Genomic DNA, 24,666 nt, shown 5'->3' with positions numbered 1-24,666 from the left:
TGCTATTTATTAAAGTTAAATGAATGGAATTTGAATGGATCCTTATATTTTTTTTATCGTCATATAATTTTTTTCGTTGGAATATTTTGTAAGTTATCTTATTATACCTATTAAATATATATTAGGTTAGATATAATATTTATAATTTTCTTTTATTACTATTTTGACAATTAATAAAAAAGCATCTAAAACTCTCCTAATTAATTTATCTATGCTTCCATTATTATATATAAATATAGATATAGAATGCATCACTGAAAATTACAAAGAAACTTAGAATGGTAATCATGACAAAACATGATTTATAATTGAAATAAATTTCATTGTAAGTATAATATTTCAATACCTCTTTAATTATTTTTGTCAATATGTCTCCAACTTCAATAAACAACTATTATGTGAAATTTTATATCTGTTCGTACCAAAACTGCATAAAAATAAAAAATTTAATTCATATGAGTTAGATAAACCCAAATTAAAAAAATGAGTGGACTTAACCAGGTTCTGAATTTGGAAAATTAATTTCCAATTAAACCTAACAATTGAGTTCATATAAAGCCAAAAATCCATATTTTAGTTAGAGTTAACAATCGAAACAATTACACATTAAAAAAATGAAAATATACAAATCTTTATTTAGTCATTTTGAAAAAAAGAAAACATAGATAAGGCAGCGAGAGGTGTGAAACAACACAATTGAAAACAAAATAACTACTACACATGAAAAAATCGAATAATTACCTTCGGAAATATAACGATTTCCTGTGATTTCTGACACATTTGTTTTCCCCGATTTCAGGTGTCTATGCTTCTTCTATTTTCATCTGATTTCTTCAATTGGAGATATCAAAATCTAAATTCTCTAAATTCTTGAAAAAATGCTATTAATATAATTTAGGGTAAATTCCAAAAAAAACCTCTGTGGTTTGATGTTGTTCCAAAAAAACCCTTGTGGTTTGTTATTACAAAAAAAAAGGACTGTGGTTTGTGTCGTTACCCGAAAAACGGAAAATGGCTTAACACCGTTAAAGTGCTGACGTGGCACAAGGTTAAAACGGGAAAATCGAATTTCTTCTTCTTCTTCTTCTTCTTCTTCTTCTTCTTCTTCTTCTTCTTCTTCTTCTTCTTCTTCTTCTTCTTCTTCTTCTTCTTCTTCTTCTTCTTCTTCTTCTTCTTCTTCTACAAATTTCCCTTACTCTTCTACAAATTTCCCTTACTCGAAGAAATCTGGAAAATTTCCAGATTTTAAGTAATATCACACCATACATCTCAGCTGCATCACCATTTCTTACCAATCTTATCAAATGTGGAACTCCATCAAACTCTATTATTGCTTTGGAATGTACAGAGCAATTGAAATTCTCTGGACTTACAAATTTCACCAAAGCAATTGCTGTTTCTGTGCCACTTTCACATTCCTGTCGCCGAGTCCCGAAAGCTGCACGTCTGAGTTCTGTGTTAGACTCTGCCATTGTTGTAATCTCCATTACTGCCATCAAGCAATTGAATTGAAGTTCCCCCTTTTCTTTCTCTATTAACTTTGCTAAACAAAGCAACCATTTCGTCTCTGTAATTTTCTTGATATTTGAAAGACTTGCTTTAGATAATTTCCATAGTGCATTTGCGCAACTAATCTTAAGCGCCAGCTTCATCTCAGGTGGCTCCGTTTCATGATTGAATCTCGTGTTTTTATGAGCTAAGTCTCGTTTTAATTGAACGCTTGAGTGAATACTAGTTTTACCAGACTGGATATTGGTACCAATTGCAGAATCCAAAACCAAGTCAGTGGATAAGAAGAAGAAGGAGGAGGAGAAGAAGAAGAAGGAAGAAGAAGAGGGAGAAGGAAAAAGGAGGAGAGAGAAGAGGGAAAAAATAAAAAAATAAAAAGAAATTCGATTTTCCCGTTTTACCCCTGTGCCACGTCAGCACTTTAACGGTGTTAAGCCATTTTCCGTTTTTCGGGTAACGGCGCAAACCACAGTCCTTTTTTTTGTAATAACAAACCACAAGGGTTTTTTTGGAACAATATCAAACCACATGGGTTTTTTTTTGGAATTTACCCTATAATTTATCAATGGAAACCACTCTTAAATAAATCTAAATCTCTTAATAAGTAAGAAAAAAATTATAATACTATATTATTTGAAGTAAGAACAAAATTATAAAATTAAGAACAAAACTAATACATAATCAAAATTAAAGGAGATCTTTGATTTTCGGTGGCCAATGAATATAATGACGGAATACTATATATCATGCTTTATATATAGGTTTATTTGTGATTTTTGAATTTCCTTCGCTTAGTATTTTTTTATCTTCTTGCAACTCATACTTTCTTTTATTACTTTAATTAATGAGTTAATAATTGACAATAAATAATGTGTTAATATAGTACTTATGATATAGAGATAATAAAAGCTCATTAACTCATTTATTTTATTTTTTCAAAAAAATAATAATTTATTCTGTTTGCTCCTACGATGCCAACTAAGCTAAAAAGGCTATAAAACACTTCTTATAAATTCTCTCTGCTTCCGCTATTATATATAGTATAGATGAGGAAATGCCTTTATTGCTCATAGGCTAAAAGCAAACTAGCTCAAAGCACTATTTCTCTTCATCTAAAAGCTCTTTCTGAAATAACTACTCGTTAGGGTGAGAACGGTTCGGTACAATTCGGAGATTTGAAGATCTCGAACTTTATCTACTAAAGTCAATGGTATAATTCGGTTCGGTCCTAACGAAAAAAATCAACGGTTCAATCTGGTTCTAGATTTTTTTTTTCGGATATTCAGTCCGGTTCTAGAATCTCCAACATATTTACTCGGTAATATTAGGAATTTGAAAATCTCAAAAATTGTACCTAATTAAGTCAATGGTACAATTCAGTTCGGTCCTATAAAAAAAATCAACGGTTCAATCCAATTCTGGATCTCTTTTTTCGGGTATTCAGTCCGGTTACAGAATCTCCGAGATCTACGCTCAGCCCTAGTACTAGTGACATATCGATTAGTTGATAAAGTGTAGTGCAATGGAAATATTGTAATTTTTTCCTGAAATAACTAATATCATGAATCAACCTACAAATATACGAAGCTTTTAGAGTACAATACTATTTCAAAACCTGCGTATTACACTGTATGTATATAATATTATTTAGCTAATTTGTAGGATTAAATGGAATAAACGGGCCATATATAACTTGCCTGTAACCTAATCAGTTACGGTTAGGTAGGATTAGGTTTTTAGGTGGCTAAACCTAGCACCCTACTTCATAATACACATAGATTAAGAATACTGTAAAAGGCAATTCCTCTCCACACTCTGAAGCCGCCGCTCTTCTCTGTTCTTGGTGTGCGTTCTTAGTTCATGGAACAACGGTGATTACTCATCTGGTATAGCATTCTCTCAGATCGGTGATACGAAGCTAGAGTCAATTTCTTCCACTGTTATTTAATAGATTTGTGCTATAATAGGTAATTTATCTATTGATAGATCCGAGTTCATTATCCCAAGGGGATCTTTCGGTAAACCCCATGATCGTTTCCTCATAATTAAGTAGTACTAATTACGTAATAAATATTCTATAAAAAATTTAATGTAAATTACATAGAAGATAAACATTAGGATAATTAATGGTGATATTAAATAAGATATGACATTTAAAAAAAAATTATATTCTTGACAAATTGCCAAAATATTAATGTATTATTATTTTTTTTTTTTAGAAGTTGAACTTTTATATAATTATATAGATTCAAAATGATTAGATTAATATTTTTGATGCTTTCTTATGGAGAAAATGGATTGATCGCAAGGGTCGGGGTAATAGCAAGGAATGAGGAGGGATAAGTACCTGCATCTGTTGGATTGCCAATCAATTCGTGTGCAAACATTGAAGCGGCGGAGCTATGGACTATAATGGAGGGTCTTAAACTAGCCAATGATTTTTATTCACCCGTATCTGCATTGAGTCCGACGTCCGGATTATTATTGATACGCTTTTAAAAAAACGATCTCCTCTGGCATCCTTGAGTTTTCTTAGCAAACAACAACAAACTAAACAAGTCATACAAATTAAACACTAAACACAGTTGAAGCAACTAGAAACGTTACCAATCAAGTCAAACTAAATTAATATTATTGATATTAAATCCTAATGAATTTAAAATGGGGAGTACCCATTATCATTGAATTTTACTTATTTTCACGGTATAACCACTAAACTTTAAGACGTAATATAAAAGTCATTTAATTTTATACTTTCTAACATTATGACAATTAAAGATTCACGTCTCAAAATAACTGATGACCTTAAAACAAAAAAACAAATCCAAAAATTACATTGTTGATTACAGTTAGAACATAATATATACATATATCAATGAATAGGGTGGAGATGACAATGTTTATGAAAGGAAAAAGGAGGATCGGAAAAAGAGCCATTAAGAATAGCCAATGCAATAATCTTGTTTGCTGCTTCAGTAGCATGGATTCCATCCCAACTTACGTAATTGTAAGGATCATCACAGGCTGTAGCTCTTACTTTCCTTCCATTAATCATCTTCGTATTTCCACAGTAAACCTTAGGATTATAATTATGAACACCTCCTCCTTCTCCACAACATGCTTTAGGACCATGTTTCAGCCCTGCTCCCACAAAGTAAATCACATTATACTATATACAATACTGTTCGATTTTAAAGTTCAAGAACCATAATGAAAGTAAGAGCAAAATTCAGAGGCAATCAGTATAATTTACCCGTTACATACCATGAGAAGATGGATGTTGAAAGAGATGAAGCATAACAGCATGAGTATCCACATAGATAAGGGAAGCAAGAGGAAGTAAACGTCTAGTTTCTATTATAGCTTGCTTCAACATTTTATTGTAGCCTAATACTGCTTTGTTGTAAGAAATTAGGCAGCCAAAGGAATCTATGTCTGAACTTTTATGAGAAAGCCCTTCCAACAATGCTGGATAACACCCAACTGGTGCAAGATTCAGCACCAGAAATGTACGACCTCCTAACCCATATAACTCCTGCAAAATTCATCCATCAGACTTAACAAAAAAACATAATCTTGAACTGGGTTTTATCAATTATGTTGACTGAATGTAGCGACGGGTCCAGGGGGCGCATGGGGCTTAGTACTTCGTACCTCTTTCAGTGAACGTTAGTACTCACTTTTATAGAAGCGGCAATTTGTGCAACTACTTGAGGCAGATACTTTTGGACACCGGTTATACCGATAGCTTCTAAATTGGAAGTGAAATCATTTTGACCAATGTAAAATGTGTAGATTGATTTTGCAAAAATATGAGGTGAAGGAAGATGAGTACCCCATCCTGATGATTGGGCAACAAACAAGACAGGCATATAAGTAGTGTAGTGTATAAAATGGCTGTTCATTTAAGAATAGTGTTAAGAGTATTACCATTTGGATTGGTGGAGTGAAATTCATGGACCTTAACTTTGAAATTCTTCATTTGATTGATTTGAATGGCAAGGGAAAATGGGCTGATGCCAGTAACGAATAGGGAAGTATTTGGTAACAGCACAGTTGATGCTAATGTTGCATAGTTAACTCCATGTCTGTAATCAGAACCAATTGTTTGCAGGTATGGACTTAGAAATGGAAATCCCAGAGCTTGAGCTGCCAAAGCACACACAAATCTAAATTATTTTAAATTAAAAACGATTAATTTAAATTTGCTTCTAATATTTTTTTGAAGGAAATACAAATATATTCCTAGCGTAAGAACTAATAAAATGTTGCGTTTGCAAACCAATGGTTTGAATCTCTACCCTAGGATTTTAATCAGTCTAAATCTAATGGTCAATGAGTAAATTCAACTTGATCATCAGGATGCATGTGAATATTACTGTCCATACGGATTTGGATTAATTATTATTTTTTGTCCCTATCTAGACTAGAACGACACCATTTTGTGTGGACTAGGGCGGATGAAAAATGCCCAGCCTATCATCTGATGAGGATGCAACCAATACCCCCAAGAATGAAAATATGGCCCCAAGTAGGGCTGAAATAGAGTTGAGCTGAGCTTCGTCTTGCTCTTGCACTGTTCATCAAAAAATTGACGAGTTTGAACTCAACTTTTTGTTTGTGAGTTGCTTGTGAGCTTGTTCACGAGTTTTACATGCGAGCAACTCATTAATTATGTCCATGAACTTCACTTGCGACTTGCGAACAACTTATTAGTTATGTTCCTTTGATTTTTCTTTAATATAAAACTATATAGGTTTGAAACCTATAAAATTATGTTGTTTTCAATTTTCCCCTTTATAAAAAGTATTATTATTAAAATAATAATGGAATGAAGTTTGCTATATAAGTGTGTTTATAAACATTACAATCAAGTTTGTTCTTGAACTTATAACCGAACATGCTCGCGAACTTTCGAACAAGGTTTCACCATGCTCAAGCTCGGCTCATTTATATCATACTGAATATTGAACTTTTATCGAGTCGAATACCAAACAACTCATGAACGATTCGGCTCATTTACAACGCTCTAGGTTATATTATTTAGACTCAAATTTCCACATGTAATGTTATTTAAATTCAAAATTTCTATAAGTTGGAAACTAACGATTAAGTTTTACCATTTTTTACATATTTATACTTTTGAATTTGGAGTAAATTTCAACTTTATCATATGTGTTTCTAAGTGATCAAAATTCAAATGATTTGAGAATTTATTCCAAATAAATAAAGTTTAGGTTGATTGATTACTAAAAGGACAGTAGTTCAGTTCGGTATGACATCATATTATAAAGATTAATTCAAGTGAATGAATTTGTAAAAAATAACAGTTTGAATTAAAATTAATACCAAATAAAAAAAAAGATGAGTGAGGAGAGGACATAATCACCTAAGAAATCAAGAACGAGTCGTCCATCGGTAGCCCGGCCAGTAGGTTTGTTGAAGTAAGTCATGCCAAAAGGAGCAGATTGTGCCGGAAACGCTGCCCAAAACCCACCTGTGTCGGAATTAGAGTCGCCGAAGTTGAAAATTCCCTCAAATTCACACTTGGAGTCACTTAATCCACATATTACAATCATCACCATCATCGTCGTCATCATTACTACGAGAAGAAGAGGACAGAGTACAAACAAAAGATAACATAAGCATGTTCTTAGAGTATTATGATGTAGTGAAAGTGAGGCCTCATCATCAACCATTCAAAGCCGAAATGAGCCTATTAACCTAGGAGCTACGTGCCAACAAACCCAGAAGCTATGTGCCGACAAACGCCAGTCTTTTTTCGAGTTCTCATCTTCAGTTTTAATTTATCTAATTTGTTAGATGCTATTTCTTTGGCTTAGATTTGAATAAGTCTATTTAAATATCTCTGTAGTTTTTTTACGTAGATTATTATGTTAAGTAATTGAGTATTTTTAGGAGTATTGTGTTTTATTCTTTTCTATAAATTTGAGCAGCATCTTGTAGTCTTTTTAACGTTTGAATAATAATAAGAAATTTTTTTTCACTTTCATCTCTTTTTGTTATATGGTATTAGAGCCTCAGTGAGGTTCTCTCTTTTGTTCATTCTTTTTGTTTATCAAGTTCATCTTGTTGGAGAAGTTTGAATCTCAAAATGGAAAATTTTGGAGGAAGCAATTCTAATACGCAAAATGGCATGAAGAAACTTGTAGGAACAAACTATAAGTATTGGAGAATGTGTATGGAGACATTTCTCTAAAGTCAAGATCTCTGGGATCTTGTTTCAGGTGCTGATAGAATTCCAGCTGACACTCCTGAGAATGCTGAGCTACGGAGGAAGTGGAAGATCAAATGCGGTAAGACATTATTTTCTCTACGAACATCAATCAACATGGACTTTATTGATCATGTTCGTGATGTTAGTTGGGATATTCTTGAGAGAATATTTTCTAAGAAAAATACAGCAAAATTACAGTTCTTAGAAAATGAATTGGCTATGTTGAAGTAGGAAGGTATGTGAATTTCAGAATATGTCCTTCGTCTCAAAAATATATGTGCTGAAATTTCAAAGCTAGATGCTGAAGAAAAAATTAGTGATGCTCGGCTGCAACGATTTCTCGTTCGAGGCTTAAAGAAGGAATACACGCCATTTGTTACATCCATTCAAGGATGGGAGAAACAACCATTGGTTGAAGAATTAGAGCGCTTACTCTCTAACCAGGAGGCCTTAGCTAAACAAATGGCTAAGAATTTCCATCCAGAACATGACGATGTTCTTTTTACAAAGGAGAAGTTCTCGGAAGGCGGCACAAATGAGAAGAACGGAAATGAATACAGCCCACAAAGTAACAAACCTTTTAAGTATTACAGGTGTGGGAAAGCTTGGGCATATTGAGAAAAATGTGTTGGAAATATGCCTTAGTTAATTTATTAGCACATAATGTTTCATTTAATTATTTGAATTTGGGAGAAGTTATTCAGTTATTGCTTATGTTCAGGAGAAGTTCTGGAAGTCAGTTGTAACTGATGTTTGTAATTCTGTATAAATTTCTTGAAGTTCAATAGAAGTTTAGTGTTGGTTCCGAACTCTTAATTGTTAATTACTACAAATTGGTATCAGAGCAAATTTTCTTGAGGGACTTGTGAGTGAGAGGAAGAAAGATGGTAACAAATAATCCATCAAATCTTTCACCTCCAATCTTTGATGGAGAAAATTATCAAGTTTGGGCAATCAAAATGAAAACCCACTTGAAAGGTACTGGCTTATGGCAGTGGGTTGAAACAGAGAGGGAAATACAACCTCTTGGAAATAATCCGACACTTAATCAAATTCGAGCTCATGAAGATGAAGAAACGAAAGGTCCAAGAGCCTTGTCTCAAATCCATGCCGGTGTTGCTGAGTCCATTTTTCCAAGAATTATGGGCTGTGAAACTGCTAAGCAAGCTTGGGATACTTTGAAGGGTCTCTATCATGGCAATGATAGAACAAGAAGAATGCAATTGTTAAATCTTAAAAGAGATTTCGAGATTTTGAGAATGGAAGAAAAGGAGACTCTACAAGAGTTTTCTGATAAACTAATGACGGTGATAAATAAAATCCGATTGATGGGAGAAGATCTGCCCGATAGCCGGATTGTAGAGAAGGTGCTTGTAAGTTTGCCTGAAAGATTTGAGGCAAAAATTTCATCTCTGGAAGATTCCAGAGATATGAGTCAAATTTCCTAGTCTGAATTAATCAATGCTCTACATGCACAAGAGCAAAGAAGAAGTTTTAGAAAACAAGGAACCCAACAAGTAGTTGAAGGTACTTATATGGCAAAGGGTTCATCTTCAAAAGGAAAAGCTCAGTCCAAATGTGCTATCTGTAGCAAGTCCGGTCACCATGAAGACGATTGCTGGTACAAAGGGAAGCCTCAGTGTTACAAGTGCAAAAGGCTTGGACATATTCAAAAGAATTGTAGAACCAAGTCTGAAGAAAGTGTCAAGTTGACACATGTTGCCGAAGAAGAAGAAACATTGTTTTGAAATTGGTAAGATGTGCACCAATATGAAGCAAATTGATGGGAAAGTACATCAATATGAAGCATTTGGAGAGAAGTGCTCCAATTTTAGAATGGTGATTGGAAAGTACATCATCAAAACAAACTTTGAAACAAGTTGGGTGTTTGTAAATACTAAGGCAAGGAGGAGTTTGTTGGAAATATGCCTTAGTTAATTTATTAGCAGATAATGTTTCATTTAATTATTTGAATTTGGGAGAAGTTATTCAGTTATTGCTTATGTTCAGGAGAAGTTCTGGACGTCAGTTGTAACTGATGTTTGTAATTCTGTATAAATTTCCTGAAGTTCAATAGAAGTTTAGTGTTGGTTCCAAACTCTTAATTGTTAATTACTACAAAATGTTCTCTTGAAGCTCTCTAAAGCACACTTGTGATGAAGAAGAAGATGACCAACCCAATTGTGAGCAGTGCTTCATTGAAGTAATTGAAGGGAGAGAGAATAGTGCTAAAAAATTAAGTGAAATTGTAGCAAATAATACCGATTGGATCATCGATTCTGGTTGCTCACATCACGTAACTGGAAATGATTCACTGTTCTCTAAGTTGCATCAACCTAATGGAGAAAGAGTTGTTGTTATAGCTGAGAACTCAACACATTCAGTGGTCTAAGAAGGTATTGTGAAGATTGGTGCTGATAATGCAAATATTTGATTGAATGATGTATATCATGTTTTATTTGGCCCAAATGGTGTGGAAAATCTTGAAAATATTAAAAATATTGGAGCTGATGTTGTTTCCTTTGGTGAAAAGAAAGGCTCTTTCTTTGTTATGTCAATAGGAGAAGCATAGAAGAAGAAGACAAGCCAAACAGACAATGTAATGGTGTGGCACGCTCGTTTGGGCCATATAGGCTCTTTCATCTACTATTTGTTTTATCTGTATTTTAATGGTTTATTTTGTTTTTTGTAGTCACTTTTTTTTTACCTTTATGGATTCTGCCGTACTTATTTAAGGTTTTATTTTTTATTTTTTATTTTTTATTTTTTTTTATTGTATTTGATGTTTTCGTATCTATAAAATGATGTATGCACTTTTATATATATAAAAATAATAACAATAATAAATAATTATAATTATAATAAATAATAATAATAATAAATTTATAGTAACAATCAATTTCTGCTCAATTAATTATTATTCTAATTGACGAGTAGAATTAGTGTCGCATAAATTCAACATTGTTGAGAAAGAAAGAGAAGAGAAAGTACCTGAGAATTGTTTGATGGAAGAGCTGAAAGATGTGGAGCAAGGTGGAAGGTACGGCAAGGAAGAGGAAGAGCAGCGGATGGTTCTGTTGGCAGGTGGAATAAAGGCGGAAGCGGTTGCCGCCATGGAAGAGGTTGCTGCCGCCGCATAAACGGTCGCTGCCATTAGGATATTTTATGTGTGGCTCACCAAAAGCTCTGCTTCTATCCTTTCTCTTTGAATCCCAGAGCTTTTTGCTCACCTTTTTTTAGTTTAATTTTATTTATTATTTTGTTTGTTCAAGTAATTTATTTGTTTATTATCCATTTTGTCTGACTCTCATTCTTCTAATGACACGTGGATCTTTTAAGACTTCTCATTGGTTGATTCCGTATCTACAATCCACGTTTGAGGCGCGCTTTCTTCCTCTCGAATATCGATTGCCGCCCAAACTTTAGGATTTCGATCCTTTGTACCCCAATCTATATTTGAGTTACACTATCCACTAGCACTCGGATAATTTTTCTTCTTTCTTCCTCTCTTTACCTGTGAACTTGAAGTGTTTGGCTTTGTGCGAATTCGAAGTGCTTTCAATTTTTTCGTTTACTTTTTTCTATGTTTTTTCTCTTCGATTTCAATGACAAGAAACGACAATAAGATAAGTATGTATTGTATTTTTGCAATTTCATTTGGTTTACGATTTTGTGTTCTCATTTTTTATGTTTTTGCAATCTTGGTTTATAGTTTAGAGTATAATTGTGTTTTTTCGTTTAGTTTATAGCTATATTCTGCGAAATGGGACTTAAAAATAGTTGGAAATGATAGTGAAGAGTTAATTTTGTCCAGAAAATTACTTCGCAAATATGAGTTTCCTTCGCGGTTTTGGTCAAACTACGAAGCAAAATCATTACGGCTGAGCCAAAACTGCGAAGGAAACGCATACTTACGAAGTTTTATTTCCCTTCGTAGTTGTTCAAAACTGTGAAGCTATAGTGATTTGCGACTTCGTAGTTTCGCTCCTGATTCGCGGTTTTGAGCAATAGCGAAGGAAAATGCTTCGCGGTTCTGAACAACCACAAAGTAACCATGTAATCTGTGAAGCAGTTTTTTAGCATTATTTGCCTAAACTAAGCTACATTTTATTGAAGCTTGATCCATCTAAGGTTGATTCAAAGAAGAGGAAGAGAGTGTCAGTTGATAATAGTAAGAAAGGCATCAAGTTCAAGTATCCTTATAGCTTGAACACAAAGATATCAATCACAGTGAAGGGTGATTGGGATGTGATGAAGATGGTGAAGACTAAATTAACTAAATAGCAAATGGAGATGTTTAGAAAACCTTGTTTTGGGCATTTGGTGGATATGGAGGTGTGCACGTTATCGAATCCTCTATACCATGAGATCATTATTTGAGAGATTGCTCCACCAAATCCAAAGCATAGGGATATGTGGTTTAACGTCAAAGGAATTAAATTGAAATTTGGTGATTTTGAATTAGGTCTCATAACCGGGTTGAGATTTGGTGATCCGACACCAATTATGAAGCGAGTGAGTAACTTAAAGAAGGCATACTAATTAAGAAAATGGTAATGCAGTCTTCATGGCTATGTTGTATCTTACAGTCGGGTCTTAACACACAAACAAATATAAGCTACCTTCGAAAGCAAAGATTGGAGCCTTGAAGAAAATGGTAATGCAGTCTTCATGGCTATGTTGTATCTTATAATTAGGCTCGTTTTCACCATCGATCCTAATCATTCGTTTGATCCTAATATCATCGGCCTCACTGATTTTTGAAGGTGTTTAATGAGTTTCCATGGGGTGTGTTTGCTTGGGGGAGACATATAAGACGTTGCAATGGGCTGTGTCTACTAAGAGCGGAAAGGAGAAATTTGAGGCGTTCAACAAGGGTAAGATTGATAAGGTCATTCTATATCAGCTAGTTGGTCTAGCGCAAGCCTTTCAGGTATGCTTCATATATTTATTTGATCTACTTGATGTTAGATTTCTGTTGCATTTGAATTGAATTGACATGTTTTATAGGTGTGGATACTTGAGGTATGGATTGCGCCTCGTAAATTCTATATGAGGAAAGAAAAAAGCGTGCTCCCTCGTCTAAGTATATAGATAACTTCTATAATCCAACTTTTAAAGAAGCATCAGACATTTTTAATGTAAGTAATATGGTATCTGATGTTTATCTATTTTGCGTTTATCGATTTTTTGTTTTCGGTTTTGTGTTTTTCAGTGATCCGACGTGCCAAAAGATGCACTTGTTGTTGAGCCAATTGAAGAAGCGTGCAAATGGTATAAGTCATGAAAGGATTATATAGACGGGGTTGCTATAGATCTTGAGGTACTATTCGATTATTATAAGGAGATTGAGGAGGGGCAGGGAGAAGGAGAGGAAGGGGTGCGAGAGGCTAAGGAGAGGGATGAAGAGGAGGAGGGAGAGGCCGAGGAGGAGATAGAAGGATGCGGAGGAGATGAGGTTCCAGAAGTCGAAGGATATGAAGATGCAGAAGATGAGGAGGAGAAGAGTATAAGAGAGAAGAAGTCTAAGAAGAATGAAGATGTTAGGGCGGGTGAAGAAGCAAATAATGAAGAAGAGAAAATGGCAAGGATGTAGAGTCATTTTGTGAAGTTGAAGGCAGAAGTGACTGTGGAGTTAATGAGAAAGATGAGGGAGATGAGTGAGGCGTATATGAGACAAATGGCAGAGTTGAGGGAGGAGCATATGAGGGAGATGAGATTGTTGAGGGAGGAGCATAAGAGAGCTATGGCAGAGATGATTAAAAAGGTGATGGGAAAGCCAAATGAAGAGAATGTTATAGAGGACCATGGGGAAGAAAAGATTGAAGAGAATGAAGTAAAGGACTGGGGGCATGAGAAGATTGAAGAGAATGAAGTAGAGAACCGAAGGGAAGATAAGATTGAAGGAAACTGGGTAGAAGAGAAGCTTGAATGAGAACGGGTGGAAGAAAAGCTTGAAGAAATGACTCTTATATAGGTATATGACTTAAACTCTTTACTAATATTTACTTGAAAAATATATGACTTAAACTGTTTTCGTTTATTATGTTTTCAAAGGATGATGAAATTATGAATCTGAGTGATGATACAGAAGATGTCGTAGTTGTGCTTTCTAGTATTGCGGCTTGTAGCAAACCCATAGCTTAGAAGGTGGCAAGCCAAAGTTGTGATTTTATGTATCTTGTGTTTTTTTCATTGCTTAAAATGTTGTTTTTGTATTGTCTATTAGCATTTAGGATGAGCTTAAATAACACAAATTAAGGGGACGAGGTGGAAAGCCGCTTAAAGAGATGCGAGCAAAGAGACCTTCACGGTTCGTGAAAACACATTTCACGACTCAGGGTAAGAAAAGAACGAAGGGTGTGAAGAATGTCTCTCAGGGAAAGACGTATAATGTTCTTAAAATGAAACCCAAAGCACGGATGTTCTTTATGTTAATCGTATTGCGTATCATCACATGGCATGTGATCCTCCTCATATTCTTCATGAAGTGAAATCTGTTTATTTTGGTATTGGATGAACATGCACTTTGGTATCTTAGGGGATTAAGTTAATGCTACGGTGATATCCTAGGGGACTAAGTTAATGGTATTTTGGTGAACATGTGTTCATGTAATGTGTAATCCAATAAATTTTGGTGTTAACCTGTAATGAACTATTGTATTGTGATGTTTCAGTGGTATTAATACGATATATTTGTTTAAGATGTGAAATGTGATTATCTATAATTAACATAATATTGTATTATGTTGTTTGTGTCTTGTAATTAATACTTGTAATTCATTCAGACCTGTAATTTAGACTTGTAAATAGGACCTGTAATTCCAACAAGAAGAACCTTAAATACCAACAATTTAGACCTACAAATAGGACATGTAATACTAAGAACTTATAACTATAACAATTCAGACCTTTAAATAGGACCTGTAAATATGACCAGTAATTCCAAACCATTAACAATTGGGACCTGTAATTCCAAAACATTAAATAGGACTTGTAATACCAATACCATAACATGTAATAACAACAATTCAGACCTATAATTCCAAACCACCAATAAACCCACTTTATCTATTCATATCCAATTACTTATAATACTTCTAACACCTTTATGTTGATAGACGAAACTGTAAATCCATAAAACACCAAACTGTAATTCCATAACCCCAAAATATTCATAAAGTACCCACAAAAAATTCAAAATATTCCATAATATCCAATTAGTCAAAATAGTACGCATGATAAAAAAAACGCACATTAACTATTACATCCAATCATCTAACTACCATAACTATTCACAAAGTTTTCACATTTTTACTTCTTTGCCTTCTGCATCCTAATCCTCTCTTCCCTTTCTACTTATAGGGAATTTGTTGTCACAGCTCTTCTTCCATTCCACATTAATCCTCGCCCTTCAAATGACTGACTGTAGGAATGAGTGTTTCAGAACCACCTCCCGTAAATGGTATCCTTCTTGTCCCAGTTACTTCCCTTGCTATTGTGCGCCTATTATGCCTTGTTTCGTGTTCTAATAGGATTGGGAAAATAACTTTAAATTTGACCTTAACATTTTTGGTGAAGTGCAAATTTACCCTTAACGCATAAAATAGTCAAAATTTAACATAACATTTCCAAGCAATATCAATTTTAGCAATGCATTATCGAAAATTTGGAAAAACTTATTTTACTATTATTTAACTGTCACATTTGATATTCCATCAATTATACCTAAGATATTTAATATGTTACTAACAAAGTTATAAAAAAAATCGGCTAAAATGCTAACAACTAAGTCTCCCACATATATCTTCAAAAAAAAAAAAAAAAAAAAAAATTCCGCCACATATAAACTAATCACAAATTTTTTTCAAAGTAGCTAAATTGTTTATTGTGTTACTAATATAGTTACAAATAACTAATAAAAAAAAATGTACGAAACTGTTTCTATTTATCGATAAACTTATTTTGATGATCTAATGTGACAGTTAAATAACAATCAAACGAGTTTTTTCAATTTTTCGATAACGTACAGCTAAAATCAATTTTACTTTAAAAAAATAGGGTTAAATTTATAATATTTTACAACGGTATGCAATTTTTTTTAAAATAAGTCCAATTTGATCCTTATTAGTTTTCATAAGAAATCAATTGAACCTTAAATCCCCAACCTTTTATTTTTGTTTGTTTCAATTCTTTAGCCGGCCATAACCGGAGTTATGTAGGTAAAGCCCTAAACTAAAGGGTAAGTTACATAGAAGTCGCATATGATATAAATATATACAAATATGTTATGAGTGTTAAATTGCATTTTAAATTGGCAAAGATAAGTAAAAGCATATTGTACTTGTCACTCAAAGGCACATTTCTTAAATTTAGCCACGTCCCTAGATTTAGGTGGAGTAGTGTCTTTTGGTAAAAATAAAAAATATTGGTTTTTAATATTCACGTATTCAATTAATTGCAACTTTCACTTTCTCTTTCTTTTGCTGTGTTTTTTATTTTCCATTCTTGTTTTTTTATTCTTGTCTTTTTTACAAACTACTATTTAAATTTTGCATTCATATAAGCAAATAAGATGTTGCAATTCATAGGTTTTCTGTCTTTTTGCTTTTATGAAATTCAATTTTCTGTAGAATTCTTTTTAATGCAATGGAAATAGGAAGAAGTGAATCTTAACGTGTGAGAATAAATTATCCTTCTCGTACCCGCATAAACTTTGTAGGAATGTTAAGATTTTGAGTTAGATTCTTTTTTATGTGTTTCATGCTTCTAACGTTTTTCCTTCAAGATATGAATTCAGTTCTAGATACAAGATCAATTACAGTTGGAACAATAAGTTTACTGTATATTTGCTCTTTGATGTTCTAGAGTAGAACATGAATAACCACTGAATAAAGGGGAGTATGAAGAACCGAAAATATTTCCTGCATCTCAAATAATTAGATGGGAAGTAAAAGAATAAAAGGAAGACCGTTTTTAGAAGCAAAGTAAAATTGGCAGAAAGAAGAAGAGAACTATAAAGAAAAAAAATAGTGAAACTATGAATTTATGAGAGTTTTAATTATTTAATATTAAATTCAGTATAAAAAATAAATTAATTTAAACATTACTTTTTTTAATAAAAATTTAAACATTATTTGAACCACGTTTAACCAACCAGCTTGACAAAAGTACAATAAACTATTAGTTTTTGAAAAAATAATTAGAACAAATTAGTTTATTGATAAAATTAAAAAACAAACCTGTATTAATTGTAAAATTAAATTGATAGTTGAGGTTTGGTGTAATTTCCTCTAAACTAAACCCATTTGGACGGACCAAAAAGTTGACTGGATCTCAAATATTTTGACTTTCCCCTCCATTGACTCAGTAATTACCAAAATTTTCAGCTATGCACGCATCATCTTCCACATTTTAATCCCTACATCCATTTCCAACTGAATTTTTATTTTATTTATTTTATTATTCCTCTGTATGAAACTATATGCCACATAATATTAAAAAAAAAATCTTAGAAAGAGAAAAAGGAGATATATAATTAAATTAAAATAACAACTCAAAAGTACATCTCCCTTTTGGGTGCCAGTCTAACATGGCTCCCAAATAACTATTGCCTTGCCTCTTCTTCCTAGGCTTCTATACCTAAACCATTTTCCATACACTCAACTGCTCAATTATCTTCCTAATTTGTATGATTTCTTATCAAATACATGCTTTACACCCATTCTTTATGTGCTTAATTATAATCATTGCTTAGTTAATTAGATCACTAATTAATAATGATCTAATTACAACAATGTGAATCCTGATGTTCTTGATGGGGTGTAAAGACAATTTGCACTTTCTGATCAACACCATTATTTTTTTATTGTTTACAATTATTGTCCATGCCTCATCAATTTACAATAATTCTTCATCTTTAGATGCCACATTTCGCGATTTCGCTGCCAAAACCCTCACAGAAAAGTCTGTTACAGGGACTTTATTGAATGTTTCTCTGCCGACGAATTTCTCCGGCATACAAGTCACCGTTATCAGATTACGAAGTGCTACTTTCTGGGCAAAAGGAACCAATTTCTCTTCTTTCTATATTCCACCTGGGGTTCTTCCATTTCCATTTGCGAAGAGGTTCGTAATTGTATATCAGGATTTAGGAAAATTGTCTGATCAATTTTACAATGTTCCTGGTTATTCTTTAGCTGCTCCTGTTATTGGATTTATGGCATATGATGCAACGAATTTAAGCGTTTTAGGCAATGACACGAAGTTAAATGTCATCAATCATCAAATTCTGGTTCAGTTTTCAGAAATTACCCCAAAAGATGGGAACTTTTCTGGGTTAAAATGTGTGAAATTTGGGGAGGGGGGGTTGATTCAATTGAGCAATATTGGCGACGGAAATAAGTGTTCGTCGGGAAGTAATGGCCATTTTTCTGTGGTGGTTCCGGATGAAGAAGAGGTAGGAAGTAGGAAAAAGAAAAGAATTAGTAAAAGGAGAAAATCGATTATAGTGATTGTAAGTTGTTGTGTAGGAGTAATTCTTGTGGTGATGATATTGGTGTCAATTTATCAATTGATTCGGCAAAACAAAATTAGAAAAATGGAAGGTGAATCTGAAAAAGGGGAGGCTTTTGATACAACTTGGGTTGGTGCTAGTAAAATGCCTTGTGCTTCAATGGTCAGAACTCAGCCTGTTTTAGAACATGATGAGAATATTTGAAACTTGCAATGAATATATTTGTTCCTTAATTCATCTTCAGTTCTTATTGTTATTTTACAAGTGAAGAAATTCAATGTTTGACCAGTGATGTTTAGGGAATGATATACAACAGAATTCACTAACTTTTATTTCTATTTTTGCTCAAATAATTGTGGCATTCATTCTTTTGGTAGTAAATCAGATTAATCAGTTTGAGATATTATCAGATTTTTCTGCATGCACTAAGGTTTTGATTGGATAAAGGGCTTGACCCTCTAGTAAATGTTTCCATTCTTAACCCCTCTAAACCTTTCATCCAATCAAAGCCTAAGGGAAGAACATGCCCGGTTCAATTGTGCATATTTATTGTTTATTGTTATTGTTAGTAGCTAGTAGTAGTTAGCTGATTTTGTGTCTGTTTGGTTCTCCTTTTTGTTTTTCATGCAAAGGATATGATAGACGTGTTTGATCAAAATTGAAAAACAATTCTTTATAGCTATTTCGGAAGGAAAATTAGCTAACATCGACCGGTAACAACAAACAACGAATAACTAACAACAAAAAATAGTAGATATAAACAACGGAATCACACTGATTATTTCCTTCTAAAATAACTATAAGTTTATATCTCAAATCTAGCCGAACATTTCTATTCTACTGTTTGAAGTGAAAAAACAAAAATAAGTTATGAAAAAGAGTACCAAATGAGTACTATGTTCTACTTTTTGTAGCTCATTTTTTGTGATGTATTACAAATTGTAGATATAAAGTGTTTGATGAAGATTAAAAAGGGAAAATCAACTAAATTCATTAATTATTAGTAACACAGATAACGGTAACTGAACCAAACAAGTTATACAAATTGAACACCAAACATAGTTAAAGCAATTAGAAATCCTTATCAATTAAGTCAAACTCAATTAATACTATTGGTTTTAAATCCCGATGAATTTAATATGAATGTTAGTACATACAACAAGTTGGCCTATGTGACATTCATTGGCTTGAAATATAAGACAATGCTCACCTGCAACTCAATAATTGCAATTCTTAATATAAGCTTGATTTGAGTAGAAATTGTCTCTAACTATGTTGGACTCACACGGTATGGATATAAAAAACGGTTATGAAAACTAGAAATGTTATTTATAAACGAAATAGCTTTTAAACGAAAATGGATATCGATACGGAACTCGAAAACACTACTAACTAGTAGTGTCCTTACAACATGGATCTCCAATTATATCAAATATAATTGCAAACCCCTTCCCTTCCTAGGAATTTCTTAGGAGATTTCCATGTCAAATGGAACCTCACATATACACTTATTAACATGTGTATATACCCATGTCAATAAGTGCATAGGACGCATTCCATTTGACATGAAACTCTCTTAGCCTAGTATAAAGTCTCTCGTTTTTATCCTTCAAAGTTCATCATCCAATCAAAGTCTTAAAAAAACATGTTTTGTTTCGCCATACATATTTATTGTTTATTGTTATTAGCTATTTAATGTTTTTTTGTTGAGTTAGCTGATTTCATGTCTATTTGATTCTCTTTTTTGTTTTTTCTTTACAAACAATAGAATAACAATTGTTTATAACTATTACAGAAAGAAAATTATCTAACGTCCACGAGCAACATCAAACAACTAACAACAATAAATAGCAAATATAAACAACTGAACCAAATATATATTTTCTTCCAAAATAGCTATAAGAAAGTATTTACATCTCAATTCTAACCAAACAATTCTACTCCAAAGTTTAAAGTGAAAAAAACAAAAATAAGTTATGAAAAGAAGAGTCAAAACGAGCAATGAGTATCTATTTGGTTCTACTTCTTTGTAGCTCATTTTTACTAGTTTGTTTCAAACAATAAAAAGTAAAAATGAGCTGTTTTGAAAGAGAAATCAACTATATATACTAACTATTAGAAATATCAAACAACAAACCAAACAAATCATACAAATTAAACACTAAACATGAAACACAGTTGAAGCAACTAGAAACCCTACCAATAAAGTCAAACTCAATCAATATTATTGATATTAAATCCTAATGAATTTAAAATAGGATGTACCCATTGTTATTGAATTTTACTCATTTTCACTAAGCTTCAAAACATAACATAAAAGTTACGCAACTTTATACTTTCTAACCTTATAATCAAGAAAGTTCAATTAACACCTCAAAATAACCGTTGATGACCTCAAAACAAAAAATTCCAAAAATTACATTGTTGATTACAGTTAGAACATAATATATACATACATCAATGAATAGGGTGGAGATGACAGTGTTTATAAAAGGAAAATGGAGGATCGGAAAAAGAGCCATTGAGAATAGCCAATGCAATAATCTTATTTGCGGCTTCAGTAGCATGGATTCCATCCCAACTTACGTAATTGTAAGGATCATCACAGGCTATAGCTCTTACTTTTCTTCCATTAATTATCTTCGTATTTCCACAGTAAACCTTAGGATTATAATTATGAACACCTCCTCCTTCTCCACAACATGCTTTAGGACCATGTTTCAGCCCTGCTCCCACAAAGTAAATCACATTATACCATAGACAATTCAGGCGCGATAGTGTTTGATTTTAAAGTTAAAGGACCATAATGAAAGTAAGAGCAAAATTCAGAGGCAATCGGTATAATTTACCCATTACATACCATGAGAAGATGGATGTTGAAAGAGATGAAGCATAACAGCATGAGTATCCACATAGATAAGGGAAGCAAGAGGAAGTAAAAGTCTAGCTTTTATTATAGCTTGCTTCAACATTTTATTGTAGCCTAATACTGCTTTGTTGTAAGAAATTAGGCAGCCAAAGGAATCTATGTCTGAACTTTTGTGAGAAAGCCCTTCCAACAATGCTGGATAACACCCAACTGGTGCAAGATTCAGCACCAGAAATGTACGACCTCCTAACCCATATAACTCCTACAAATTTCATCCATCAGCCTTAACAAAAAAAAACATAATCTTGAACTGGGTTTTATCAATTATGTTATCTGAATGTAGTGACGGATCCAGAGGGCTCGAGTACCCCTTTCAGTGAATCTTGGATCCATTAGTACTCACTTTTATAGAAGCAGCAATTTGTGCAACTACTCGAGGCAGATACTTTTGGACACCGGTTAAACCGATAGCTTCTAAATTGGAAGTGAAATCATTCTGACCAATGTAAAATGTGTAGATTGATTTTGCAAAAATATGAGGTGAAGGAAGATGAGTACCCCATCCTGATGATTGGGCAACAAACAAGGCAGGCATATAAGTAGTTTATAAAATGGTTGTTCATTTAAGAATAGTGTTAAGAGTATTACCATTTGGATTGGTAGAGTGAAATTTATGGACCTTAACTTTGAAATTCTTCATTTGATTGATTTGAATTGCAAGGGGAAATGGGCTGATTCCCGTAACAAATAGGGAAGTATTTGGTAGCAGAACAGTTGATGCTAATGTTGCATAGTTAACTCCATGTCTGTAATCAGATCCAATTGCTTGCAGGTATGGACTTAGAAATGGAAATCCCAGAGCTTGAGCTGCCAAGTGCACACAAATCTAAATTATTTAAAATTAAAAACGATTAATTTATATTACGGATAAGGTTTAAATTTGCTTCCAATATTTTCGAATGAAATACAGTTATATTCCTGGCGTAAGAACTAATAAAATGTTGCATCTTTTTGGAGTGCAAACTAATGGTTTGAACCTCCAGCCTAAGATTTTAATCATTCTAGATCTAATGGTGAATGTGTAAATTCAATTTGGTCATCAGAGTCCACGTGAATATTACTTTTCATACGCGTTTGGATTAATTATTATTATTTTATCAAACGACACCATTTTCTGTGGACTAAGGCGGATGAAAAATGCCCAGCCTTTCATCCGATGAGGATGCAATCAATACCCCCAAGAATGAAAATACAGGGGTCACCGTTCTCACTGCTTTCACTTTTGGACCCAAGTAGGGATGAAATAGAGCTGACTAGATCTGCTCATACTCGGTTCATCAGAAAACTGACGAGTTCGACCTCAACTTTTTGTTTGTGAATTGCTGGCAAACTTGTTCACGAGCTTTACTTGCGAGCAGCTTATTAATTCTGTTCATAAATTTCACTCACGAACAACTTATGAATTATGTCCCTTTAAAAAAAAAATTAATACAAAACTACATAATTTTGAAACCTATGAAATTATTATTATTCAAATAATAATGAACCAAATTTGCTCACAAGTGTATTTATAAACATTATAATCGAGATTGTTCATGAACTTATAAGTTATAATTGAGCATGCTCGCGAGCTTTCAAGCCAAGTTTCACCGTGCTCAAGCTCCGCTTATTTATAAATCATATCGAATACAATAGAACTTTTATCGAGTCAAATACCGAACAACTCCTGAGCGACTCGACCCATTTACAAACCCAATAGGTTATGTTATCTAGATTCAAATTTCCCCATGCAATGTTACTTAAATTTAAAATTTCTATAAGCTGGAAACATTAACGATTAAGTTTTAGTATATTTATACTTCCGAATTTGGAGTAAATTTCAAGTTTATCCTTAATTATGTGTTTCTAAGTGATCAAAATTCAAATTATTTGAGAATTTATTCTAAATAAGTAAAGTTAGGTTGATCAATTAATAAAAGGACAGTAGTTTAATAAGACATCATATTCATATTATAAAGATTAACTCAAGTGAATGAACTTTTGAAAATAACAGTTTGAATTAAACTTAATACCAAATAAAAAAGGATGACTGAGGATAATCACCTAAGAAATCAAGAAAGAGTCTGCCATCGGAAGCCCGACCAGTAGGTTTATTGAAGTAAGTCATGCCAAAAGGAGCAGATTGTGCCGGAAATGCTGCCCAAAACCCACCTGTGTCGGAATTTGAGTCACCGAAGTTGAAAATTCCCTCAAATTCACACTTTGAATTACTTACTCCACTTAACATTGTCATCATCATCATCGTCATCATTGCTACGAAACTAAACGATTTTGGTAAAGAGACAGACATTTTTCTGTACAAGCAAAAGAAGACAGAGTACAAACAAAAGAAGGCATGTGCTGACAAACGCCCGTCTTTTTTTGAGTTATCCTCTTCAATTTTAATTTATCTAATTTGTTAGATGCTATTTCTTTGGATTAGATTTGAATAAGTCTATTTAACTACCTCTGTAGTTTTTTTTATTATGTAGATTTTTATGTTAAGTAATTGAGTATTTTTAGGAGTATTGTGTTTTATTCTTTTCTATAAATTTGAGTAGCCTCTTGTAGTCTTTTTAACGTTTGAATAATAATAAGAAGTCTTTTTTCACTTTCATCTCTTTTTGTATTATGATATCAGAGCCTCACTGAGGTTCTTTCTTTTGTTCGTTCTTTTTGTCTATTAAGTTGATCTTGTTGGAGAAGTTTGAATCTCAAAATGGAAAGTGTTGGAGGAAGCAATTCTAATATGCAAAATGACACGGAGAAACTTGTAGGAATAAACTATAAGTATTGGAGAATGTGTATGTAAGAATTTCTCCAAGGTCAAGATCTCTGGGATCGTGTTTCAGGTGCTGATGAAATTTCAACTGATACTCCTGAGAATGCTGAGCTACAGAGGAAGTGGAAGACCATGTGTGGTAAGACATTATTTTCTCTACGAACATCAATCAGCATGGACTTTATTGATCATGTTTATAATGTTAGTTGGGATATTCTTGAGAGAATATTTTCTAAGAAAGATACAGCAAAATTACAGTTCTTAAAAAATGAATTGGCTATGTTGAAGTAGGAAGGTATGTGAATTTCAGAATATGTCCTTCGTCTCAAAAATATATGTGCTGAAATTTCAGAGCTAGATGCTGAAGAAAAAAATTAGTGATGCTCCGCTGCGACGATTTCTCGTTTGATGCTTAAAGAAGGAATACACGCCATTTGTTACATCCATTTAAGGATGGGAGAAACAACCATTGGTTGAAGAATTAGAGAGCTTGCTCTCTAACTAGGAGGCCTCAGCTAAACAAATGGCTAAGAATCTCCATCCAAAACGTGATGATGTTCTTTTTACAAAGGAGAGTTCTCTGAAGGCAGCACAAATGAGAAGAAAGGAAATGAATACAACCCACAAAGTAACAAACCTTTTAAGTGTTACAGATGTGGGAAAGCTTGGGCATATTAAGAGAAATGTTCGCGTGAAGCTCTCTAAAGCACACT

General features: G+C 33.2%; 3 protein-coding genes and 1 long non-coding RNA gene across 7 annotated transcripts; 2 read left to right on the top strand and 2 right to left on the bottom strand.

Moving 5' to 3' along the window:
* Positions 1 to 4,288: 4,288 nt before the first annotated feature.
* LOC136217597 (GDSL esterase/lipase At4g01130-like) lies at positions 4,289 to 11,042 on the bottom strand. Of its 3 annotated transcripts, none has more exons than XM_066004189.1 (6): positions 10,739 to 11,042; positions 6,899 to 7,111; positions 5,440 to 5,658; positions 5,190 to 5,350; positions 4,774 to 5,044; positions 4,289 to 4,650 (listed from the first exon to the last, which is right to left on the bottom strand). In XM_066004189.1, the coding sequence occupies exons 1-6, from the start codon at positions 10,899 to 10,901 to the stop codon at positions 4,382 to 4,384; spliced, it is 1,296 nt and encodes a 431-aa protein (XP_065860261.1). In that variant the 5' UTR covers positions 10,902 to 11,042; the 3' UTR covers positions 4,289 to 4,381. The 3 variants fall into 3 exon arrangements, with proteins under 3 accessions (XP_065860261.1, XP_065860262.1, XP_065860263.1); XM_066004191.1 differs by having other exon boundaries at positions 4,511 to 4,650; positions 4,763 to 5,044; XM_066004190.1 differs by lacking the exon at positions 6,899 to 7,111.
* Positions 11,043 to 11,080: 38 nt separating this feature from the next.
* LOC136217598 (uncharacterized) lies at positions 11,081 to 14,397 on the top strand. 2 transcript variants are annotated; one of them, XR_010683504.1, is made up of 6 exons: positions 11,081 to 11,377; positions 11,864 to 12,404; positions 12,514 to 12,680; positions 12,758 to 12,888; positions 12,963 to 13,724; positions 13,977 to 14,397. It is a non-coding gene; the product is annotated as an uncharacterized lncRNA (long non-coding RNA). The 2 variants fall into 2 exon arrangements; XR_010683503.1 differs by having other exon boundaries at positions 12,758 to 13,724.
* Positions 14,398 to 17,338: 2,941 nt separating this feature from the next.
* On the top strand, positions 17,339 to 18,628 carry LOC136220492 (uncharacterized). The gene has a single exon (XM_066008310.1). It carries the CDS (start codon positions 17,556 to 17,558, stop codon positions 18,465 to 18,467), a length of 912 nt encoding a protein of 303 aa, XP_065864382.1. The 5' UTR covers positions 17,339 to 17,555; the 3' UTR covers positions 18,468 to 18,628.
* A 1,973-nt stretch (positions 18,629 to 20,601) lies between these two features.
* Positions 20,602 to 23,482, bottom strand: LOC136220429 (GDSL esterase/lipase At4g01130). Its single transcript, XM_066008247.1, has 5 exons — positions 23,236 to 23,482; positions 21,781 to 21,999; positions 21,536 to 21,696; positions 21,124 to 21,394; positions 20,602 to 20,989 (listed from the first exon to the last, which is right to left on the bottom strand). The coding sequence occupies exons 1-5, from the start codon at positions 23,480 to 23,482 to the stop codon at positions 20,721 to 20,723; spliced, it is 1,167 nt and encodes a 388-aa protein (XP_065864319.1). The 3' UTR covers positions 20,602 to 20,720.
* Between the last annotated feature and the right edge of the window lie 1,184 nt (positions 23,483 to 24,666).

This window comes from Euphorbia lathyris, chromosome 2 (genome assembly GCF_963576675.1).
Source record: "Euphorbia lathyris chromosome 2, ddEupLath1.1, whole genome shotgun sequence".
In the NCBI taxonomy this organism is placed as follows: domain Eukaryota; kingdom Viridiplantae; phylum Streptophyta; class Magnoliopsida; order Malpighiales; family Euphorbiaceae; genus Euphorbia; species Euphorbia lathyris.
This window is presented reverse-complemented; position numbering and strand designations above follow the sequence as displayed.

Coding starts and splice junctions, on each gene's coding strand:
- LOC136220492 (XM_066008310.1), top strand. CDS start 17,556: ATGTTCTTGATGGGGTGTAAAGACAATTTGCACTTTCTGATCAACACC.
- LOC136217597 (XM_066004189.1), bottom strand. CDS start 10,901: ATGGCAGCGACCGTTTATGCGGCGGCAGCAACCTCTTCCATGGCGGCA. Junction 7,112..10,738: donor TTCCATCAAACAATTCTCAG/GTACTTTCTCTT, acceptor TTCTTCTCGTAG/TAATGATGACGACGATGATG. Junction 5,351..5,439: donor TCACTCCACCAATCCAAATG/GTAATACTCTTA, acceptor CCCAATCATCAG/GATGGGGTACTCATCTTCCT.
- LOC136220429 (XM_066008247.1), bottom strand. CDS start 23,482: ATGTCTGTCTCTTTACCAAAATCGTTTAGTTTCGTAGCAATGATGACG. Junction 21,395..21,535: donor AAATTGCTGCTTCTATAAAA/GTGAGTACTAAT, acceptor TGAAATTTGTAG/GAGTTATATGGGTTAGGAGG. Junction 20,990..21,123: donor TCAACATCCATCTTCTCATG/GTATGTAATGGG, acceptor TTGTGGGAGCAG/GGCTGAAACATGGTCCTAAA.